Source organism: Gasterosteus aculeatus, chromosome 13, assembly GCF_964276395.1.
Source record: "Gasterosteus aculeatus chromosome 13, fGasAcu3.hap1.1, whole genome shotgun sequence".
Lineage (NCBI taxonomy): Eukaryota > Metazoa > Chordata > Actinopteri > Perciformes > Gasterosteidae > Gasterosteus > Gasterosteus aculeatus.
Window position 1 is genome coordinate 14,071,715 of NC_135701.1, and position 22,476 is coordinate 14,094,190.

Below are 22,476 nucleotides of genomic sequence, written 5' to 3' on the forward strand. Positions count from 1 at the left end.
ATATTCTTTCGTCTCTTAATCATCTCACTAAACAACAGTTTCCAGTTATATGTCTCCAATAAACTGATAGGAGATAACATTTAGGACGTTGCACCATCCACATTTTAAGATAAATACCATAACAAGTTTGGCAATAAGAATTAAAAACACAATTATGTGAGAGATATAATACATTTAATTGATGTAGTCATATTTTGGTAATCAAACAATATAAAAATATAAACAAATAACATTTTTATTTTTACAAAATTAGTGATGATCCCAGATTTACAACATCAGTGTTTGTAAACAACATTACATTTTGTGCTGAATGGTATGCAATGTCATTGACTGTCTTCAACAAAAGGTCACATACTTTATTACATTAATACATTATTACTTTATTACAATTATCCATATTTAGAATTCAGAACAAACCTGCAGTTATTTCACACAGAGAGCTCAGGTAATCTCCTCCCCATCCAAGAACAAATGATCTAACACAAGCTGCACAACATTTACATTTGAATAACATGTGATGAAGGTTCCTGGCTGTCTGTTCTCTGCCTTAAAGTCACTTGGTTGCTTGTATTTAGTGTTTCCCGCCTCTAGGAGCTGATAGCACGCCGCACCAATGAAGCGCTGATCTCGTGTCGGCACAGCGGGCAGGTGCCGAACTGATGGAAGACTCTTAATGCGCACTCATCACATAGACACTGGTGGCCGCAAGACAGAGTGATTTTGGGCTGTTTTTCCATGCACACCACACAGCTCGTTACGCTGCCTTTAGCTGCAATCACATGGAAAAAATTACAGTTACGAGATAATCATTAGGGTTCTGTTGGGTTAAGAAGGTAAATAAAACACTGAAATCTTGTAGCATTTGGTTGCACAGGTAAGAAAAGACTCTTTACCTGCAGGAACTTCTATGTCCAGGTGGGAGATCCATCCATCACTGTTTCCATGGAGACATGAGAGAGGGATCAAACTGTTGTGGCTGTCTGCCTCCGGTGAGGGGAGGTATCCGGGTGCAGGACACGACCGCCGCGTGAAAAACCACTTCTTTTTTTTTGATCCTATATGGCAAAGAGTATTCAATGATTTCATCTGTTAATAATCAGCGTTAACCTTGGTCTTATCACTGCATGTGGAAGACAAAATAACTAGAAAAACATTGTTATGTATAGTAAACATACCCAGGAGGGAAATGGCGCATGTCTGTCCGTAGATGTCTATCATGGCCCAAAGCGGACGGCTGAGATCCACTCCTGTCAGTAGCTTATGCTGCTTGAAGTTGATGCTTCTCATGTACACGCATCCTCCTTTAGTGAGCCAGAACTCCAGCTCTGAACCTTCTTGGCAGTGGGATTGATGCAGTGCGGCGGCCCAGTTGCCTTGGACATTGGTGATGTTGGGAATGGCCAGGGGGGGCAGAGGCAGAGACCTGTCCGAGGGCGGCACATTGGTGAAGCCCAGGCGCATGGCTCCTTCCCAGTTGGGCAAATCTCTTTCAATCCTCAGGCGAATCCTCTCCTGGGGCTTCACCGGGCGGCCGCTGAACACCAGGCCGTTCCTGAACGTGTCCGCCGTCCTCTGTGCGAACCGACCTTCATGGCTCAGCCGGATCTTGTCCCCGACAGCCAGAGGGTGGAAGGTCAAAGGGCCGAGGCAGGATCCGCCACATCTGTGTGACCTCTCTGACCCAACAACTGCAGAAGAGCCAAAACACGGATAGAAATGCTCATTATTTTCTCTTAATCGGAAATTAAAAAACTAAAAACAAGTTGATGTCTCATAGCTTCTGTATGCAAGAGTCACTAGTAGATCTGACTGACAGACACAACTCACTACTGTAAGTTAGTCTTTTTATTCTGTGAGGACAAACTGAGCGTTTCCAATAATTCAGGTTGTTTCTAGTCATCTTCTTTATCTTCACTTAACAGCTCAGGATATCAAACATTCCTCCCGGATGCCTTTTATTGTTCGCTTAATATCGGTTTTACAGCTCTTATCAAGGATGTCCGGTTGCGGATCTCACTTAGTCACACAGAGAGACTTTCAGTAGCTTCTTTAACAAATAGGGATGCTTTCACGTTGCATGTATATATAAAAAAACATAACTAGGGAAGTATTCTTACACTAAAGGAATTACTTTTAAATAAAAAACATAAAAGAAGAACTTAAAACATAAGTTGTGTCACAAATATGAACAGTTTTAAATCAATCACTATATCATTATTTTAAGTGCTAGTATTAGACTAACAGTAATATAAAACCAACTTAATATTAATTCAAACTTATTAAATGCAACTTGGCAAACTGTTTATGAAAGAGCAACTTATTGACATGTAAATATGGATAGTGAATTGCAAAATAAGTCAAGCGCAAAAGCAAATATGTTACCTGAGGTCCGGTTGTCACGTTCTTTCACCATCTTCAGGAGGAGACTCTGCTTGGTTTCTTGGTAGAAGACGTGCTCTCGTTGGTATCTTCATTTGATTGCGATGCAGAGACAGTGTTGGTTTCTTATAATCCCTGCGGGGAAGGGAAGCCTCCACCAAAAAAACACCCCCCCTCCTCCCTGCCCCCTCCCCCCCAGCATCAAATCGAAAGTAAAGGAAGGAGGAGTGAGGGAGGATCAGCGTTTGGAAATGTACCGGCAGACAAAACAAACAAAAAAAAGTTTCATTTTGACTGCCATGAAATGCAGCAGTAAAAAAATACAATCAAAACGTGATGCCTTGAACTTTGCGCGTTTGTCCCCCCGCAGAGCAGAAGTTAGTGTAATAAAAACGCGCGACTTGCAAATCCGTGTCTTAGTTCGGAGCCCGGAGGCGCTGTTGTTGTTTTTGCAGATAATCTGCTGCCACTTCCTCTCTTTTACCCTTTAACGTGTTTACCTCGCTCTCGCCTGCGAGTCCTGCACTTGTGCTTACTCGAAAACGGGATGGAGTTAATATATCAAATACATTATTAGTTTGGATCCAATATTTGAATCCCCCCTGGAGCTTTGACACTGCCGTAGGGAATAGAATGCGAAGTCGATTTATTGAAGACAAAATACTGGGAAAGTCCTCTTTTTTTCGAAGTAGCATTGACAACAATCCCCAAACTTTCCAGTGACTGTCTCGGGGGGGTCAGGGACACTCTATGGGGGCAGAGCGGTGAGATCATGCAAAGCAGCATGTGTGCGCGCAGCGTGTCGACCTCCACTGCGCACGCGCCATGTCGCACCGCGCGACCATTGGTTGGTTAGCGTGGAGGACAACGTGAAGGGATTTCATTTCGTGGAAACTTACCAGCTACCGTCCCACGCGCTCACCAGACATCCTGCCAGCGGACAGACGCTGCAGAGCGCATCTAGACGGTGAGGTCACGTGCAGGCTTCTTCTTACGTGGCGCATGGAGCACGTGACTGCAGAAATATGTGAAAAGTGCTTTTGCAGGCAACTGATGACCTGAAGTAAATCATTATATTTATAAAGTAAGTCATCATATTTATAATGATTTACTCTCATAAGGAAATACTATTCTCGATCAGCCTGCTGAAATATTAGTTGAAATATGTCAACGGTCACTGTGACCAGTTAAACAATATAGAGCCACCCCAATTCATAATGCATAACAGTAAGTCAGATACATTTTCTATGACGTAATAAGCCCATAAAGAACATGACATGTGCCAAAGAATCGCAACATTAGTGTGTCATTTGTCACAGTTTATTGAAACTGAAAAAAAGAGAGTTTGTTAATGTTGAAAAGTGAAGAAGGTAATGCTGGTTTGAGATTTAGATTTAATACCTTCAATAACTCTTTCGACGAGATATTTGCTGTAATATAATAAGCTTGCATGAAGTGGTACGCATGTGGTGCATATGTATTTTTCGTTCCATTTGGGTTATGCTAACGTGATGAAAAATGCAGTATACAGGGTTTTTGCATGCTGAAATGAAAAAAGGGCTGCCCTTCTCCTGCTCCCCCTCCCCTTCCTCCCTCTCCTCCTCCTCCTCCTCCTCCTCCTCCTCCTCCTCCTCTGTATACTCCGGGCTCAGCTGCCACTGCTCCGCCACACTTGGTCCGACATGGCAGGCCATCAAAAAGTCAACTTGTTCCCACTCCACCTGTTCAAAACACCATTAATCTGCTGCCTTCCAATAAAAGGCTTGGCTCTCAGCGAGGAGCCAATAGAGAGGCCATAAAGCTGTGAGGCCCGGGCCAATCGCAGGCTGCATTCTAATGGGGCCTATCTTTATCAAGGTGCCACTCCGTATCCAGATACTATTTATTTATCACCTCTGAGGAGAGAGCCGGCACGAGGCACTTTGTGTCTTTACACTAAAAAATCGGGGGACCGCCGGGCTCGACTGAGGCGCCAGATATGGAATTATCGCAGCCCGCACCGTGGCTGAGAAGAGGCGAAGGGCCAGAGTGAAGAGTGTATTTGCTTTCCCCCCCATGCGGTAGCAACTTGAGCAAACACCGGGGACTTTGTTCAAATGTCTGTTAGTGTTTCTGAATATTTGAATATCTGGGGACGGCGAGCGTGATCCCAGGTCCGAGGCGTCCGGCCGTGGGTGAGAGAACTCCTCGTGGCCAATCCAGAGGTCCTTTTCCTGCCTGGATCTTATTGGGTGTGTTACTGGGACCTGGAGGCAGAGTAACGGTGCTTCCCATGGATCCAAACATCCAGGGGCCTTTTCTGTTCAACAACAGCCTGAGCCAATTCCCCTCGGAGCTCAAGGCCCCGGTGTGCCAGTACTCAGTGCCCAACTCCTTCTACAAGCTCAACCCGGGCCTGAACAGCCATCTGCAGGCGGGGACGCCGCACGGCATCAGCGACATCCTGAGTCGCTCCATGATGGGGATGGGCTCCACGGGCACCACCACCACCACCACCCTGCTGTCCGGGTACTCCGCCGTGGGGGGCTTCAGCCCGTCCGTCACCAGCACGTCCATGTACTATAACCGAGAATACAACCCGTCCCTGGGCGGCTTTTCCAAGCCCGGCGCCGAGTGCCCCATGAAGGGTCGCAGCGCGAGCTGCTGGCCGGAGAGCGGCTGCGACTGGAGGGGAGGGAGGCAGCAGTGCGCCAACAGTGAGTCTCAGCGCTGCTGCGTGGACACAACACGTTGCAGCTTCTCTGTGTGTGTGTGTGTGTGTGTGTGTGTGTGTGTGTGTGTGTGTGTGTGTGTGTGTGTGTGTGTGTGTGTGTGTGTGTGTGTGTGAGGCATCAACAAGATGCGTTACTTTGTGCTGCCAGTGTGTCTTGTTTCTTTACTAAAGATGATGGATTTAATGTAGCCAAAAAAAAAAGACAAAGAAATATACACAACATCAATACGTTTGTGCGATGTACTAATTTGATCAATATCTTACCAATACCAATAATTAAGAGATTATACAATATGATATTCAAAATGTTATTTTAAAGGTTTAAGTGAACATTTTGTCATTCATTCGAGAGAATTAATGAGAAAATACAAAGCCGAGGACTTACAGGTTAATGAGTGTGTGTGACATTTAAAATATTGATTGCATCTTATTACTGGTGATATTAAACATCTTCAATAGTCCATATTTTAACAAAGAGATTCTAAGGACGGAAATAAAAATGTAAGACTTAAAAACCCTAATCCCAAAACTGTAGAAACTGTAGAATACTGTAGAAATATGTAATAATTACTTTTTTTTCTGGGTGGGCATCGAACAATAACGTCCCACCCGTGAGTGTTAAAAAAACTAAAATAAAGTAGTATTTTTGTCTTGAGTATTGTTTTCTCTTCTGACATTTTCAGGTGTTGGTCCTCTGGGAGAGATGACAGGAAGGAAGAAACACACCAGACCGACATTTAGTGGACATCAGATATTTGCTCTGGAGAAAACCTTCGAGCAGACAAAGTACTTGGCCGGGCCCGAGAGAGCGAGACTGGCTTATTCTCTGGGCATGAGCGAATCCCAGGTCAAGGTAAAGACAACAGTGTGTTTACACCGAACTGAGTGTCTACCAACTCTTTGCTCAGCCACATACTTAAAGAACACGTGCATGTGGAGAAAAACAGCTTGACTCCTTTTTATCTAATACCATCACATCAACAGGTGACAGTGAGGCAGACACACAAGTAAATCCACATATCAGCGTGCTGACACGACCCATGCAATATGTTCCCGACGTGTTGGTAAACAACGAGCACGTGTACAAGCCGCATTCCTGCTGTGTCCAGGTGTGGTTCCAGAACCGGCGCACCAAGTGGAGGAAGAAGAGCGCGTCGGAGCCGAGCTCCACGCAGGCCGGCCTCGCGGGGCCGGGGGGCGGCGAGGCCTCGGAGAACGAGGTGGAGGACGAGGAGTACAACAGACCTCTGGACCCCGACTCGGACGACGATAAGATCCGGCTGCTGCTGCGCAAACACCGCAGGGCTTTCTCCGTCCTGCGCCTCGGGCCTCACGTCTGACCGACTTCCGGGAAGCGGTGGTGTCATCCGGCAGACGAGCGTCACACGTTGCAGTAGATAATACGGGCTGATAGGGTGAAGCTGGAAAGACGTTTACTTTTATATGTTACTGTATCTCTGGCCTGTTCGATGTTGCACTGTTCAGTGTGTGTGTGTGTGTGTGTGCGGGAGTGTGATGTTGCCTACTCACCATTTTGAAAAAATGGATGAAAATTAAATAAAAACTGCATGATGCCATCGGTAATGTTACTACTAATAAAAAAAAGATTAATCTGAGTTTTATTTTTAATGTTCTTTTTATTCAAACAGTTGATATTATTTTGTTATTATTTGAATTTTCAAGATTTAAATCACAGAAATGTCGGAAAAACAGCTTTAATAACCTAATGTACAGGCAAAAGGGTATATTTATAGAAGAAAAGAAAACAGGAATATGTGGGAAATATTATTGACCCATTTATTGAAAATAATTAAATATATAATATGGATAGATTGGGAGGTAACGTCATTTTAAAACAAATTTAAGGTAATTTGCTATTAAAGCGAAACTAAATCAATGCAATTTAGTTGAAATTCAAAAGGAACCGAACATCCTGCGATAACGTGATATACTGGTTTATAGCTTAGCTCACATGTTAATTATTAAATAGGAGGCATGTTATAATATTCTGATTTGTCAGTGTGCAAAATGCTTAAATTGAACAGTGACTAAAATAATTGAAAGATTAGTCTTTTGTTATTGTCTACTTGTTTTTGAAGTACATTGTCTAAACATAAGATATAAGCGATGCCGCACAAAAAAAAGTTTGGGAAACATTTATTACTCTGGTGCAATTGCTAATAGATCTGCCGTTGTATTTGCCGCTGAGTGACAGTTAGAATGAAACTGGAAGCAAAAAAAAACAGACGGGTGCAAAGGTCAGAGAACGCGGAGCGGCTTAATTGAGGACAATGACCCCCACAAGCCACATTAGGATCAAATCAATACCACCACTGCTGCTCATTCACCATATGTGCTCAATGGGTCTAACCCCCAAAATGTCAGACCAGAGGATTTGGTTTCCTCGCCCACATCAGCACAACATTAACAGACTACCGTTATTATCATACGTCGCCAATTTGGTCATTTCGTAAACGTTGCTCAAGTCCACAATGTAACTATAAAAAAAAACAAATCAAGCATTATACGTTTCCGAGATGTGAATTTTCAGAAGGCAATCCGTGTTTGAGCGTACCTCCAACCTGCTGCCGCCTTAACATTGAACCAGTAGAAACATGAAATGCAATACAATCAGTCTCTTGATTTGTTGACGCTTGGTGACTTTCACTTTGAGCAAAGTGTCCTTGATAGTCAGCTCATTCCAGCTTTAGTGGGCCTGTTTACCACGTCCTCTGTTTTATATGCCATCGTTCTCTTGGCAGGCATTGCGCTCGGCTTAACCCATACCTGGATTCAATGGGAAATGGATGTTTCACTTTGGGACATTTGTCAAGATCCGAGCCTCCTTGTCACCAACGGATCGGGTGCAGCGTGCACGAGCGGAGATGATTCACCTCACCGAACCATTCAGGTTCATCAGCCCATACGGGGAACAACTTTGATATTTTGCAAGAAAAAATGTCTTGTGTTGCACAATTGTGTACATACAATTGCAACATGTCGTGCACACAGTGCATGTAAAGCCAGTAAACAACAGTGCAACATTTGCAAAGATTTTAATTTATTAGCAAAAACGAAATATGATAATGTAGTGTTTAAACTAAATGTAATACTGGCCGTATACCTTTTTTGTATCGATCCCCCACTCCCATGAAAAACATGAATTGCTACGTTATTACTAAAAAAACACCACAAACATCACAGATTCTTACCACTTCCTTTTGTTATGGTGAGATTTCAGTCCCACTGTGCAAACATGACGGACAATCCAAATTTGATATCAATGTCTGTGAATTTATACAAGGTAAGTATGACTGTAGGGGGCATAATGTTCCACTAAGACATATAGAGTCAAAACAAAACACACGTTACATTACATGTCATTTTGCTGACGCTTTTATCCAAAGCGACTTACAATAAGTGCATTCCACACAGAAAGTTAAAATACATGTCAGTTGTGATGGACTAAAATAAGTAAAAAACACAAACATATTAAACATTCTTTGAGTTAGTCGTTATTAAAGCCAGATTGAAAACAAAATTGAAATAATTCCCCATTCACAAATATTATACAGGACACATATGAGACTATGAATGAAAAAAGAAACATCAACTCAAAGCAAACTGTGCCATGTCGGTTTTGTGTGTGTGTGTATGCACGTGCACACGTGTTTATGAGCTGTAATATATATATATATATATATATATATATATATATATATACACACACACACACACACATATATATATATATATATATATACACACACACACACACACACACAGCATGTTGTGGAGTATCATTTTTTTTGGCCATGAAACAAACTTAATGCCACTCAGAACAGTGTGGAAGGTTTTTTTTAGAATAATGACTGACTGACCACTGAAGATGGTTAATAAATGATTTAGGGCCGATAGGGAATGAAAACATTTGTGTTACGGTTGGTGTGACACTGCCTGTCTGCAGATCTTAAAAAGAGATTCAACAACTACAAAAACACAAATGGTTTTCATACACGTCCATGTAAAGTAAACACATCCTTAAAATATTATACAGCCACGGCGCTACAGTATGAGTCAACAGACAAATCAATGCAAAAGCAAACTTCTTCTGTGCAGAGTGTGCAAACATGCACTGTATTTATGCAGCATATTGTGAAGCAGTATGATGGAAAAAACTGGCAGTGAGGATGAGAACTGCCGAGTTAGAGGTTGTGGAATAAAGCACTTGGCATTGTTGTACGGTTGGTACATTCCTAAAGCAACAGACCTGCTATAGAAAAGGAAGTGCAGTGTGAGAACGTCCATTAGCAACAAGTGTGTCAAATCTATTGTTTTATCTATAGACGGCATCTGGACAAGCTTTTGTGTTGACAGAAAACAGCAGCATTCTTGAACTCTCTGTGTCCTCTGTGGAGTAAAATTACAGTGATAGTAAACAACCTTTGAAGTATACATCTCTGAACTACAATTGTTAAATAAAATTATACACACATGGTCAGTGGGACTGGTTCAATACTTGATCAAACATCCCATGTTGTTTTAGTCTTCAACAAGGTTAGTGGGTTTATAGCAATCTTGTTTGTGTTTAGCAAAGCCTTATTTGAGCCAACTAACTAAAAACATAAAACCTCTTGGAGTGGAGTTCAGTTCAGTTGGAACAAAAAGGTCTGACTGGCTGAGGACATTTAATAAAATATACAGGGCCGATAAGCGCTGAGCACATTTGTGGCAGGGTTTGTCTGACACTGCCTGGAAGAAAAAGGCATAATTTTAAAAGGTAGGAATGGTCTGCACACACGTCCATGTGATAACTTCTGTCTTTACATCATTTCTTTGTCCCCATGGAGGAAGGCAGGAACATCCTCTGTGATGTCAAGCTTTCAGGTATCAGGGTTTAAGATCTGAGAGCGAGCAGATCATCTGAAAACAACAACCGCCAGCTGCTGATAACCGCGCGCTTGCGTCCTTCGGGCTGTGATCGGACAGCACGTGGCAGTGAGACAGCGGTGTGTGAGACACGTGGGACGTGAGGACGGGGTGTTCACAGCGGGTGTTCGCTCAATTGACCCCCGCTGCTGGCTGGATGGGCGAGTTTGTTCCGGGTAACTATCAGGGTGATTATCCTCTTGTACTGATACTGCGGACTCAGCTGTGAGGATGGTGTAGGTAGAGACCTGCAGGACACGGACAGACACACACAGCAATGAGAACAGGGCTGGGCCTCTACTTCACCACAGAGATGATTACTGGAAGGAAATAATAAATCAAAGCGCAGGTGTTGGACACAGTATCTTGCAGGATGGGATTAGAATAGAGTCTACCCAATTACATAATAATAAGAGCCCAATTAAAGTAATTCAAAACACTTTGTAAACAAGCTAACCAATCCCATATGGTCACAAATTAAACACAGAAATACTGCTATATTGGGATGAACTTGTTCTGTGTCTCAAAAAGGTGAAACACAAAAAGGAGAAGGGACATCTTCTAAGTCCCTTCATTGCATGGACTCATTATTTCTGCAGCCGCCTGAAAAAGGACACTCGTGAAAAAGCAGTAAATCGCTAAAAAGATAAATTCATTCAGCAAGACAACAGAAATCATGGCCGTAAAAATGCCAATATGCTATCCGGCACAGTTCATGTCCCTCTGGTCAACCATCCAAGTTATAATTAATGAAAAGCGGGCCAGCAATGCACTTGGTGCGTCACAGTGACAGTGGAGAGGATTCGATAGACATAGATCAGCGAAAGGTGCTGATGGCTCGTGGTCCGACTGCGCTGGACACAAAGGAGCGCTCGTGTCCCGCAGGCACTTCATCTTAGTTCATAGCCCGACTCCAGCGGGCCAGCCTGGGTTACGGCTCCCCGGGGACCTAAGCCAGATTACGGTGATCGCTCTCACACACAGGCTTCCCCCCGAAACCCTATGGAATGGCGACATAGACAAACATACACTTTGACATGCTATGAACACACTCACTGGCATGTGCTCTCACCATTTGAAAGGATCCAAGTCAATGGTCAATCGTCTTCAGTGAGAAGAACAAGAAAACCGGCTAAAAACAAAGAAAAGAACAGAATGGAGTTACACAACATTGTTTGTTAGTCTGCACAATAGACAGCTATTTAAACCGGTTTACCTTATGGTCTCCCATGCACACACGAGGACCCACTGTGTTGTAAACAACGCACTTCTCTCCGTCCTCTCCCTGAAAAGAAGGACGGTCCTTCAGTGAAACAAGAAATAGAATGTAGAATTCAACGTAATAATTTCCATCTATCACAAAAGTCAGACTACTGTTAGCTTGATCGGCTAATTTGTTACAGCTGAAAACCAGATGTGGCGACAGTAACAATGGGGCGTAGCGCCGGGAAAGATAAGGGATGTAAAGAAGCTGTAGAAAGGACTATCTAATAATACAACCTATGGATCGCATTTACGATAAATGACACAAATCTTGAAATGGAGTTGTTTGCCATCGGAGAACAGAAGTGTGACGACAGATGACCTGCAGAAAGTTATGAATTCAAGCTTTAAGTAGAAGGCTTGTGGCTTTGACTCACTGACCTTGTGGATGAATTCTTGGGCAGAGTGCGACATTAGGATACGATCACACCAGGCCGGACAGCGGGTGTTCATGTACTGGGTCGGTTTAGTGTACTCCTCGCTGTAGGGGTAGCTGAGGGAGAGGGACACCAACGTTGTGTTTACGGGGATAAGAGCAGAGGCAGGAGTTTAAAGACTGTGTGCTGCAGCGTGTGGCTCTGTTACCTGGGTGGAAACCCGATGTCCTCTTCCTTAATTACATCGTGAAAGGCTGCAACTTCTTTGTCATACTTTAATAACTGAGGGGTAGAAGCCAGCCCTGATTAGCACCACAGGAAATCGCAACCCATTAAATACCGACGTGATGTGACTGAGTGCAACTTAAGTGTGGGTGAAAACCCATTTTACTGTCAAAGTTATCACACATGTGTTTACCTCAGACCTTTTCTCTTTACTCTACTGTCATTCATGTCATTGTTTTGCCACTGATACGACCTAATCTGAAATCTGTGAGGACATGCCAGATAGTTGCTTAGCAGCCGGGTGTAGCGTAGGTTTCAGTGACGGAGTTCTTTGAAGCTGTGATGTCGCTCGTCGAAGTAGGTGAGAGTTGAGTGTTCTTACCTCCCCGCCGTTGTTCTCCTGGAAAACCGCGTGGTGCAGGTAGACAAACAGCTTCTCCTCGATGCGGAGCAGCACCTGTCGGTACGATGAAAGCGGGTCAAGTGAATCCTGCACCAAATTAAAAAAAGAAATGGCAGTGGTCTTAACAGATGACGGTTTAATCACCTGGCGGTCGTTGTCTTTTTCCTCACAGATGATCTTCTCCACTTCATTGCTGCATTCCCTCTTCACCGTCTGCACGTCTGCCGCTGTGGACAGATGCTGCACACAGACACACAAGCACAAAAAGGGCCCAGGTCAATGAGGCAGACCGAAACACATCGTCATCGCCTGAGATCCAGGAAAAAAGAGGTTGTAACATACTTGGACCAGACTAAGTGTGTCTAGGCGGAAGTTAAAATCTCCAAACACGATGAAAGGCAGAGGAGTGTAGCGGCTGTCTGATATCCTGGAAGGAAAAAGCACTGTATCACACGGAAATGCGTGTACAATTTACCATGAATGCCATATTATCATCAGAATATTCCATTCAAAGGACTGTAGGACATTTTACACCCATGTTTTGTCATACTTTGTATCGTTGTGCACAGATGGAAGTCTGACCTGTTAATGACGTATCGCAGAGCGTTTTTGCGGTTGGCTGAGTAAATGGACGGACTGGAGCTGCAGGCAACGAGGTTGGAGGCATCGTGGAACAGGTGGACATTGACCAGGTCCAGACCTCTAAAGAACACACACACACGCGCGCGCACACGCGCGCACACGCGCGCACACAACAGGTGGAGAAGGAAACAGGAAACAATTAGATAACACCAAGGCCTAATGGCGATAGGTGAGTGTCTGTGTGTGAGGGTGCCAACACGTGTGTCACTTATGAGGAGCCATCTTATCGGGGGCCACGCTGGTGTTAATGGCGAGTCCACAAACAAGCACTTTTGTCTAGTGTGCCGAGCGTTTTTTCTTTTTCTTCAGCTGTCAATGGAAAACAATTAATGTGTACCGGACAAAGGCTGACCGGGTTGACTCACGGCACAATTTTGTGGCACACAGATTGTGGGCTCCTTTTGTTATTACCACCAGGCGACAACCTAGCAGAGCAAATAGTGACTAGAGTTGCCAGGAAACACTGACAGCTGTGGCAGCAGATTTATCCTGGTTCAAGTCAGAGCCATGTTTGGCTCCATCTACTTCAAAATATACATCAGCATTAGTACTGAAACGTATGAAACAATACGCAGCCCTCCTCTGGAGTTGGAAGAACGAAAGGAAGGAATCCTGTACTAGTTCAATGAATCATTCACAAAACCTGTTTGAGTGAAGCAACCTGCTCGGAGAGCTCAGTTACCATAAGAGTTTTTACAGTAACTGGATTTGACAGAAGTCGACAAACATCCCAAAGGGGATAGTTAGAGTGAGCCCAAGGCTGCAGTTTCTTTTTTCAATCAAGTTACGGTTAGTGCACAGTACGTACTGGTTGTGTATAATCCAGCGGGTCCTCATGAAGCCCTTTCTGGACCACTTGAACTGCAACAGAGACAAATGAGAGTAAGTCACTAAACAGCAGTAAGCCGTGTCTTTGAAGGGCCAAACTGATAATTATTGATTCTTTCACATAATTTGTCTCATCCCCCTGTCAACAGTGGGTAGACAGCCCCGTCAACCCCAGTAGACTCATTTGTCCCAACATCTCCCTTTGGCCCTCATGTGCCCCTCCCCACACACACACACACACACACACACACACACACACACACACACACACACACACACACACACACACACACACACACACACACACACACACACACACACACACACACACACACACACACACACACACACACACACACACACACACACACACACACACACACACACACACACACACACACACACACACACACACACACACACACACACACACACACACACACACACACACACGTAGGCATTCACAGATGAACCCTCATGCATAAATACTCACATCAGGCCAGAAATTCTTTGAGAATTTTTCAATCTCCACGGTGGCGACCCCCTCCAGAGGGCCCACATGCTTGTTTCGTCCCGACACCGCTTTGAATTCCTTAACTGTGTGGGGCAGGGTAAGAGAGAGGCGGGTGGGGGAGGGGGCGATGACATGTAAAAGAGTGAGAAAACATGCAAACAGCAATCAATAAACTGGTGTTAACCTCATCAGAGCGGCGTGATACGTGATGAGAGGATCTATAAGCGAGCCATTAGACTGTGTTTGGTGGACAACAATCGGTTTGGGCCACACAGCGAGTGGCAGCTGCACGATGTTTATGGTTCTTCCATAAGCTTTTCTGAGGAGCTTTTTCACGCCTAACGTGACTAGACTATGCAGCGGGAAGATAGCAGCTCAACTTTAAATTCAGGTTCTTTGCAAATACATGGCCAGGAAAAGAGAACCATCAAACTGTCATTATATAAATAGAAATGTCCTGAAGATCCTGATACAAGAAATTATAATAAAATACTGAAAATCATTGCACATCATTCATGAGGAGTAGAGATTCACTGAATACTGACTCAAGTGGGTCAGGTATTGGTGTCTATGGGCACAGCACGTATCGGATTACATTATTTCAATGAAGGAAAATTCTGGAAATTTCATGCCTGATGTTACACATCAAGGCATGACTCAGTCTCCTCCACGCAGTGAGGTATACATCTTAATAATGTGACACTCTGAGAGTGATACCGAGAGACTACACAGAGACTGAAAAAGTTGGATTGGTGATAAGGAGACTGACAAGGAGTAAAGGTCTTACCATTAAAATCATACTGATAGATGTTTTTCAGTGTCTTGCGTATGAAGTACAAGCTCCCCAAAGCCTGCGGAGAGAGAAAAAAATCAGGTGCCCCTCCATTTTCAATATTGCAGCAATACACTTAATGAATCCTAAACGGTATTTAATAGTTTTAACTAGAACACCTAAGCTGTCTGATCTGTTTGGATCTGATCCAAAACATCACAATCATCTCCTCAAGTCAACCTCAAGACGATGAATTCAACGGTTCATAACGCCAACATTGCATGAATTTTATCGAACAATCCCCAGGATATTGTTGCTCTACCAAGGACACGCAAAACTTTAAAAAATAGGGACATTCAACCTGAACACACAACTGCATGACACACACACACACACACACACACACACACACACACACACACACACACACACACACACACACACACACACACACACACACACACACACACACACACACACACACACACACACACACACACACACACACACACACACACACACACACAGTTCAGCACCCAATCATCCTTGACATGGGGCTGACAATTTTTAATGTACTAACTGCCTGCTCCACTGATCTGATTAATCATGCCCCATGAGATCAATAAAGACAGAAAATTAAAACAATTTAAAAGGTATTAAGCAGTAGGCCTGCCGTCCGCCAGAGCTGCCGCTGTGACTGGGGGCCGAAGAAAAATCAACCAGCGCTCACGGGGCTCGGGGCGTGACGGACCGCTGTGCACACACAAACATCCAGCCGGAGCATGAGAGATCTCTCCCTGAAGAGATCGTTTATCATCAGTGCCAAAGTCCTCCTCGTCTAATAGAATGGAAGCGTCTCCGTGGTCGGCTCCAGTGAGCTGCAATTAGTGACCAACTTGTCCAAATGAAGGCTGGAGCCATGGACTCATTTGACCGAGTCACAGACGACCGATAACTTAAAGCTCCAACTAAAAGCTGAACAAAAAATATATATTCTGAGATGTAGGTTCATTGTTAACAGCGTAGAAATTAGGATTTTGAGGAAGAGGATAACTGCTGATAATTAGCTCAGGAGAACCGTTCTAGATTTTTCCAAGGTGATGTTAGCTCCCACACGAAAGCACTCAACACGCTCACACACTCAAACTCAGAACCACATTCTCCTCCACATACTCTGCCAAACACCTATCTTCATCAATCAGGTTTGTGCACAGTTTAATAAAAAAATATTGACTAACAAGTGATTTTTTATCAAAACACCATTTGTACTGGGAATGCATGGGGGTCGGCCCCCTCTACTCCTGCAGCCCCTCTGAAAGCAGAGCGCCCCAAACTCTCTCTTGGCCACATAACTGATGATCCGCAGCCAGGGGGAAACAAATTGAAAATCAATGCAGGTGGCACCGACGAAATGAGAATGAGGCATTAGGAGAGGTGGGGGAAAAAAGGGAGAGGGGGCTAGCAACCCTCCCAGGGTAAACAGTGGAGGGTGCACAGTCCAGCTCGGGGGAAACTTAGCCCCGGCTGTCTTCCAACAACCAACACTTTATTTATTGTGCACAAATGGGTTGGGATCAATGGTTTTAATCTAGAGTTAAATGTATTGACTTTGGCCTGTCTCCCCCCCCCCCGCAGCCCTCCCCACACCTGGCCATTGACTTTCTCCTTTTTACTTCACACACCTTCAGTCTACAAATGCAGCCGTTGACCCCTACTGTCAGACCTTCAGTGTGGAGGTATCGCATGGGAGGAGTAAGGGTTAATAGTTTAAGAAATACTCAGCCCCCTTTCTCAACCCGGGAGGTGTTACTCCCAACCAGCGCTGACAAACACCGACATGAATTACAGGAGAAGGACTGAAAAGTTGCCTGCTGGATGAGGTCACTAACAGAAGAGAATTGTCTTTGATGAAAGGTGAGGAGTTGAGGTTGAACCAATGACCAGAGTAGCCACCTCTTCCACCCAGACGAAGGGCATATGGAATGTTTAACTATTGCGACATTGTTTTCAAACGTTATCTTTCAGATGAATGCTGCCATCTAAGCAGAACGTCTTTACAACTTCCACCACAAACTAAAAACACACGTCTTCCTACGGTAACTTGAATAAGAAGCACTTTAGCAGCGCCCAAGATGGCACTTTCTTATAGCACTTTTGAAACTTGGCTTTCGTGAATAAATTGTACTTTCTCGGTTCTTGTCTGTTCTGGGTCTGTAACTTATTATAAGTCGGTTTAGATAAAAGCGGCAGCTAAATGCAACATAATAATAATGATAATAATAGCCTCACATAAGAATGTGTTACGTCTGAGGCTGTGCAGTTCTGGATCAAACATTTACCAAGATGGAAAACTTCTGCACTGATTGTGTTGTATTTCAAATGTTTTTGCGAATGTAAAATAATTCCAAATATAATATCATTCCTGCTTTGATGAAAACATCCCATGACCGCCTTGCCATTTATTCTGATACATATTAAAAAATAAATTAAAAAAAACATATTTCCTGATAAAATACATTTTTTAAAGTCTGATTTCCTTTGTGATTGGATATGGGATGTTTAGTGAGCCCATGGAATTATAATCTAATCTTAACGACAATATTTTTGTTGTGTTTCTTGTTTCTTCTGTTTTTATTCTTTTGTAACTGCAAAATAATTCTTACATTAAAAATCGAATAACTCATTTGTATTTACATATGTTCCGCTAGGCTTTCCGAAGGGTTCCTCTGACACCTGCAGCTACCTCTGAGCACTAACGTGGCGGAGAGCCCCATCTAGTGGCAGCACTTGTGAACTACTCAGACTGTGACGTGAGGGTGTTTCTCACCGTGAAGCTGTCTTCGGCCTGGAACTGGTTGTCCACATAGATGCAGACCCTGTCAAAGTCTTTCATTTCCTCACTGGAGTCAATGTTCCTGTAAACAACAGAGTTGTTTTTTCTGACGTAGTGCAAAATAAATTTGCAAGTCAATGAATTCGTCATTTGAGTTATTTGTTAGGCCGAACTGATTCGAGCTTCTTAAATGTGACTGTGTATGTTTATGGGGTTTCTTAATCTTCTGTGACTATAAAAAATTATATATTTCGGTTTTTTGGCCGAAACCAACTATTTGTCACTCTTTTCATATTCTATGGATCGAACAATGAATGGAGAAAATAATTTGACAGACAAATCAATAATGAGAACAAATTCTGTAAATTACTACTGAGCAACACAGATCGTGAGCAGCTCATAAGTCCTACCGGAAAAAGTTTTCGGCGTGGCCCATGTTGACCATGTAGTCCTTTCCTCCCACCTCCTGGAAGTGCAGGGCGATGAACTGTGGGTTGTGCCTGTGGACAGTCTGCAACAAAACACCACCATCAGGCCTCAGTGTGCAGGTTTTACAGAGCAGTGAGGACTGAGGGGGTCCACCAAGTTGCAGGAGGGGTCATCAGAGGCATTTCCGCCAATGAATTTGTGCCTTTGTTATCAACGGTTTTGGTGATTAAAATGTGCAGAGGATAACACCAATGTAATGTTGCCAGAACCAACTATGTACCCGTTGTTATTTCCCTGACAATGTAAGGGAACGCAAGTAGATTCAGGAGGCCCAAACTTACCGTATACAGTTCTTGTAACCACTCATTTTGAATTTCACCCACCTGTAAAATGACAGAGACAAAAACCATCACCGGTATGCATTGTTTCATTTACATTTGGGAGTCCATGGCCACCCGGGGACAGTGCAACGAGCTCTAAACAGAACTGAGGTATTATCACATTGAAAGGACATCATTGCTAATGTGTTAGCAAATATGTGGCTATTTATTTATTTGCATGCTAACGGCTATTTGCTCGGTATAAGAACACATTTACCGCAGCAAGCTTTTGTTGTCCTAACTCAACACTTTCTTATCCTCCCCACATTTCCTTTTTCACATTTCAACAGTTTGTGGCAAGCTAGAAAAATGTCCAACAGCAGACTACTTTATCTATATACTGTGCTACATAAATGTTAGTATTGTAGAATATCTTTGAGTTGTGGACATAAATTGACCTCCTTGGTCTCTGAAAAAGTGATACATATATTTTAACTGGCTATGTCTACTAATAGATCTCCTTCTTTACTCACAACATTAACTAGAAGTGTCAATCTGAACGGCTCATTTGATTTGATTAACTTATCACTTGTTGATTAATAATGAAGCCAGTTATGAGGTTTAATACAATTTAAGCGCATTAAGATACAAATAAAGTCATCGCAGCTTCTGACTTGTACACTGTTTATAAGTTAAATTGAATTCAGGAAGTCATCAATCACAGAAAGGACACATCCTCAGCTTTAATTGAATTTGTAGGAAGTGAACAACGCAACAGTGCATGTTGTCTGGCAATATAATCCTGGGTGTTCCATTAGCTGTGTGGTCCAGGATGTAGTCCCATTGATGTGGCTGCACCTGTTTTAATATGGCCACCTTCCACACATCCTCTCTGATGGAGTTTTATATTTAATGGCCCTTTGACAGCCGAGTAGACTGTGAAACACGTACGAGTCCTCAAATCTGTCCAACAAGGTTGGGGCTGACTTAAGACATCTTTCTGCCTTGGAACAACGGGCAGAATTACAGCTACACAAATGTCGCCTTGTGTAGCTGTAAACGTAAAAATAACTAAGCTGTGGCCTTTAAACGTGTCCTATCTTACACACTTTGCTCCTAAATTTTTCCCATTGCAAAGTGTGTGTACTTCCACGATGCCAGGTGCATTGATACCTGCTGAGAGACGGCTTTGCATAGTGGATTTACATGGCAGTCTGGCAGGGACGACTGCGGCTGTGTCCGATTTAAACCAGAAGGACTCCTCTCCTCATTTTAGCTAATAACACAGTCATGGACGCAGGGCAGGACCACTGGCTCTGTCCACCGGCCGTGATTCATTCGTAAATAACTGACAAAACTGAACGTAGATGAGAAACGAGAAGAAGAACCCGGAAGATAAACAAATAAACAACGAACCAAGATCTTAAGCAAGCTTAAGCAGCTCTGTTTTAAAGACGCTGTTAGCTTTTAGGAATCCAGCTGGATGATCCGGTCAATGCTTTGTGGTTCCAAGCTGTTGGATTAGCAGAAAAATGGTAAAATGTTTGCAGTAGTGTGCTCCAACAACTGACAACTCCAATGCTCCAATGCTATTGGGAATGTTTGTATAACAAAACATCTATTCAATGCATCTGGGTCTATTCGTGGTTATTAGACAAGCTTACAACAAACAGGAAATAATCTCCAGGATACTGTTATGGTGCGCCAAAGAAAGGTTCCCTGTGAAAGAGCAGCACACCACCTCACCGGTTCCGCTGCTATGACACTAGACACTAGTCCCACTTCTGCAAAGCAATCGGATTGACCAGGAGACGGGCTTTAAGGTCTTGCTCGTATTCCAAAGGCTGGCCAACATTTAGGAGTGTTTATGGAAATAAGGGGGACTAAATTAGCAGAAAAGATCAAGTCTTCCGGGGCAGATATTCATCTGTTTACATATCCCCCACAAAGGGATCCAACGTGTTTAAATTGGAGCCAGGTCTGGCACCAGGAAACGTGGCCCTGTGCCAAATTTCCATGAGTGTAAGAGCCCTCCTCCCTTCAAAAAGGCTTGGAAGCCCAGCCAAAGAGGAACATGAAAACCAGTGTTTTGAGAAGTGCAAAAATAGCCTAATTAAATGGGTGTCTAACACTATTTAAGAGCGTCTGAAAGACCCATACAAATAAAGATAAACAATTAAAACACTGAGATAAACACAAAGGCCCTTTTCACTTTAGTAACACGGTGACTTAATTAAATCAACCCATTAGGAGAAGCGTCAGTCATATTGAATGAGCGAGCGGAGAAGCTAGCACGCATGTGACGGTGCATGCTAGCAGCGCAGTCCACTCAGGGCAAAACTTGCCTCTAGTTCGCCTCTCGACTCATTCTTTCTTTGTCGGGCTAAACGGCATTAAAAGCCTAATCCTCTGGAGGCTCTTCGCGCTGGTCGTAGCGTCGCTGTCACTTCCCACCATTCATACTCACATTGTCAAAGAGCGACCCGACGTTGGCGGTGACGAGCAGCACGTCGGTGAACGTTTCCATGTCAACGAAGTCACCCCTCACCAACGGTCCCGGGGAGCTGCGGAGGGTCTCCGGGTGACGCGCGCGCGCGCAGGCGGCCCGATAACAGACACTCGGGGAGCTTACGAGGGGCTTATTGTGTGAGTCCTACGCCTCCGGTAGGTTCCTACAACCGCTCTAGAGACACATGCGTATCACTGAAGTGGGACTGTGTCGCTGCCGGGGTCCAACTTCTTCGGTCACGGCGGGCCGTCGTTTCAGTTCTTCGTCATACGCCGCGGAGGCGCGCATATCCATGGTCCGGGCGCTACGCAGGGAGTTAGTTTGAGTAGCCTACGTGCGCGTATTTCCGCCTTCCTCTCGGTTAATTGGACTACTGGCTTCTTAGCGGACTTAAACCCGGCATGGACGGCGCATCTGCTGCGGCCCTTTTAGCGAACGCTCAGATAAGCGAGAGAAGGAGGCGCGTCATCGTCGTCAACGCCGGGGATCCGGCTCCGCCCCCTTTTCCTGCTCGCTCGCGCTCAACTTCATCCCCGTTCGCCGAGCAAAAGTTGTGGCTGTCACAACAAAGAGTGCCCCCCCGAAGATACCCGTAGAATACACCTGTGTATTGCTTTGGTCATCTTCAGCGTTTGCTTTATCGCAATGACGTATGATTGAACACATACCTTAACCTACGAGCACATTCAGGTAACCTGAATTGGCTCTACTACTCACTTTCCATATATGTGGTCACAACAGGAAGCTACTTGTATTCTTTCTGTGATACATCATTTTTCTGAGGAGTTTGTTCTCACTTTTTTTGTTCTTTTTCACAACAGGAAACACCTTATATTTCTCTCTGTGTGTGCCCATCAGTAATTACTGCTATTACCTAACAACTGCACAGCCCTGCACTGCTCCTGTGTGAAGCAACATCAGTGGGACTACAGCTTTGTTTTTACCTGCATGACTTTCAGGTTAGTCGTGTTCTCTGGAACTTCCATTCATCACAACGGAAAAAGTAACCGCACCTTACTTTATAACACAGCTTTAAATCTCTCTCTTTGGATGGGGGGGGGGGATTGATGGATCGGTGCCATCCTGCAGTCCTGGGTAAAGCACATCTTGGGGGGGGGGGCGGCAATCACTGCTGGCTCTCCATAGCGCTGTTAGTGAGCTGTTGAACCATGGCATGGTTTGCAAGGCCAACCTTTTGAGCTCGTCTCCTTGCTTCCTCTCACGCCTCCCCTGAGCACTGTGTGCTTTATTCTCCAACGTCAACACATCCATTTGAAACTATTGCAATGGAGACGCAAAAGAATGCTGCCATTTCCATCACCGGTTTGGAAACAAAGAAA

General features: G+C 44.1%; 3 protein-coding genes and 1 long non-coding RNA gene across 8 annotated transcripts; 2 read left to right on the forward strand and 2 right to left on the reverse strand.

Moving 5' to 3' along the window:
* Positions 1–160: 160 nt before the first annotated feature.
* LOC120831385 (E3 ubiquitin-protein ligase NEURL3) lies at positions 161–2,537 on the reverse strand. The gene is made up of 4 exons (XM_040196809.2): positions 2,383–2,537; positions 1,176–1,688; positions 894–1,055; positions 161–769 (listed from the first exon to the last, which is right to left on the reverse strand). The coding sequence occupies exons 1-4, from the start codon at positions 2,411–2,413 to the stop codon at positions 588–590; spliced, it is 888 nt and encodes a 295-aa protein (XP_040052743.2). The 5' UTR covers positions 2,414–2,537; the 3' UTR covers positions 161–587.
* A 929-nt stretch (positions 2,538–3,466) lies between these two features.
* nkx6.3 (NK6 homeobox 3) lies at positions 3,467–6,705 on the forward strand. The gene is made up of 3 exons (XM_040195003.2): positions 3,467–5,075; positions 5,776–5,945; positions 6,202–6,705. The coding sequence occupies exons 1-3, from the start codon at positions 4,652–4,654 to the stop codon at positions 6,430–6,432; spliced, it is 825 nt and encodes a 274-aa protein (XP_040050937.1). The 5' UTR covers positions 3,467–4,651; the 3' UTR covers positions 6,433–6,705.
* Positions 6,706–8,135: 1,430 nt separating this feature from the next.
* Positions 8,136–21,635, reverse strand: inpp5l (inositol polyphosphate-5-phosphatase L). Of its 5 annotated transcripts, none has more exons than XM_040195006.2 (16): positions 21,095–21,635; positions 18,649–18,690; positions 18,289–18,389; positions 17,873–17,960; positions 15,061–15,124; positions 14,253–14,356; positions 13,740–13,792; positions 12,872–12,991; positions 12,632–12,716; positions 12,434–12,529; positions 12,269–12,343; positions 11,870–11,943; positions 11,666–11,777; positions 11,238–11,306; positions 11,094–11,153; positions 8,136–10,269 (listed from the first exon to the last, which is right to left on the reverse strand). In XM_040195006.2, exons 1-15 carry the CDS (start codon positions 21,152–21,154, stop codon positions 11,112–11,114), a joined length of 1,185 nt encoding a protein of 394 aa, XP_040050940.2. In that variant the 5' UTR covers positions 21,155–21,635; the 3' UTR covers positions 8,136–10,269; positions 11,094–11,111. The 5 variants fall into 5 exon arrangements, with proteins under 5 accessions (XP_040050940.2, XP_077942959.1, XP_077942961.1 ...); XM_078086833.1 differs by having other exon boundaries at positions 11,238–11,324; XM_078086835.1 differs by having other exon boundaries at positions 20,973–21,557.
* LOC120830397 (uncharacterized) lies at positions 16,836–17,892 on the forward strand. The gene is made up of 3 exons (XR_013451996.1): positions 16,836–16,959; positions 17,071–17,141; positions 17,754–17,892. It is a non-coding gene; the product is annotated as an uncharacterized LOC120830397 (long non-coding RNA).
* Positions 21,636–22,476: the final 841 nt, after the last annotated feature.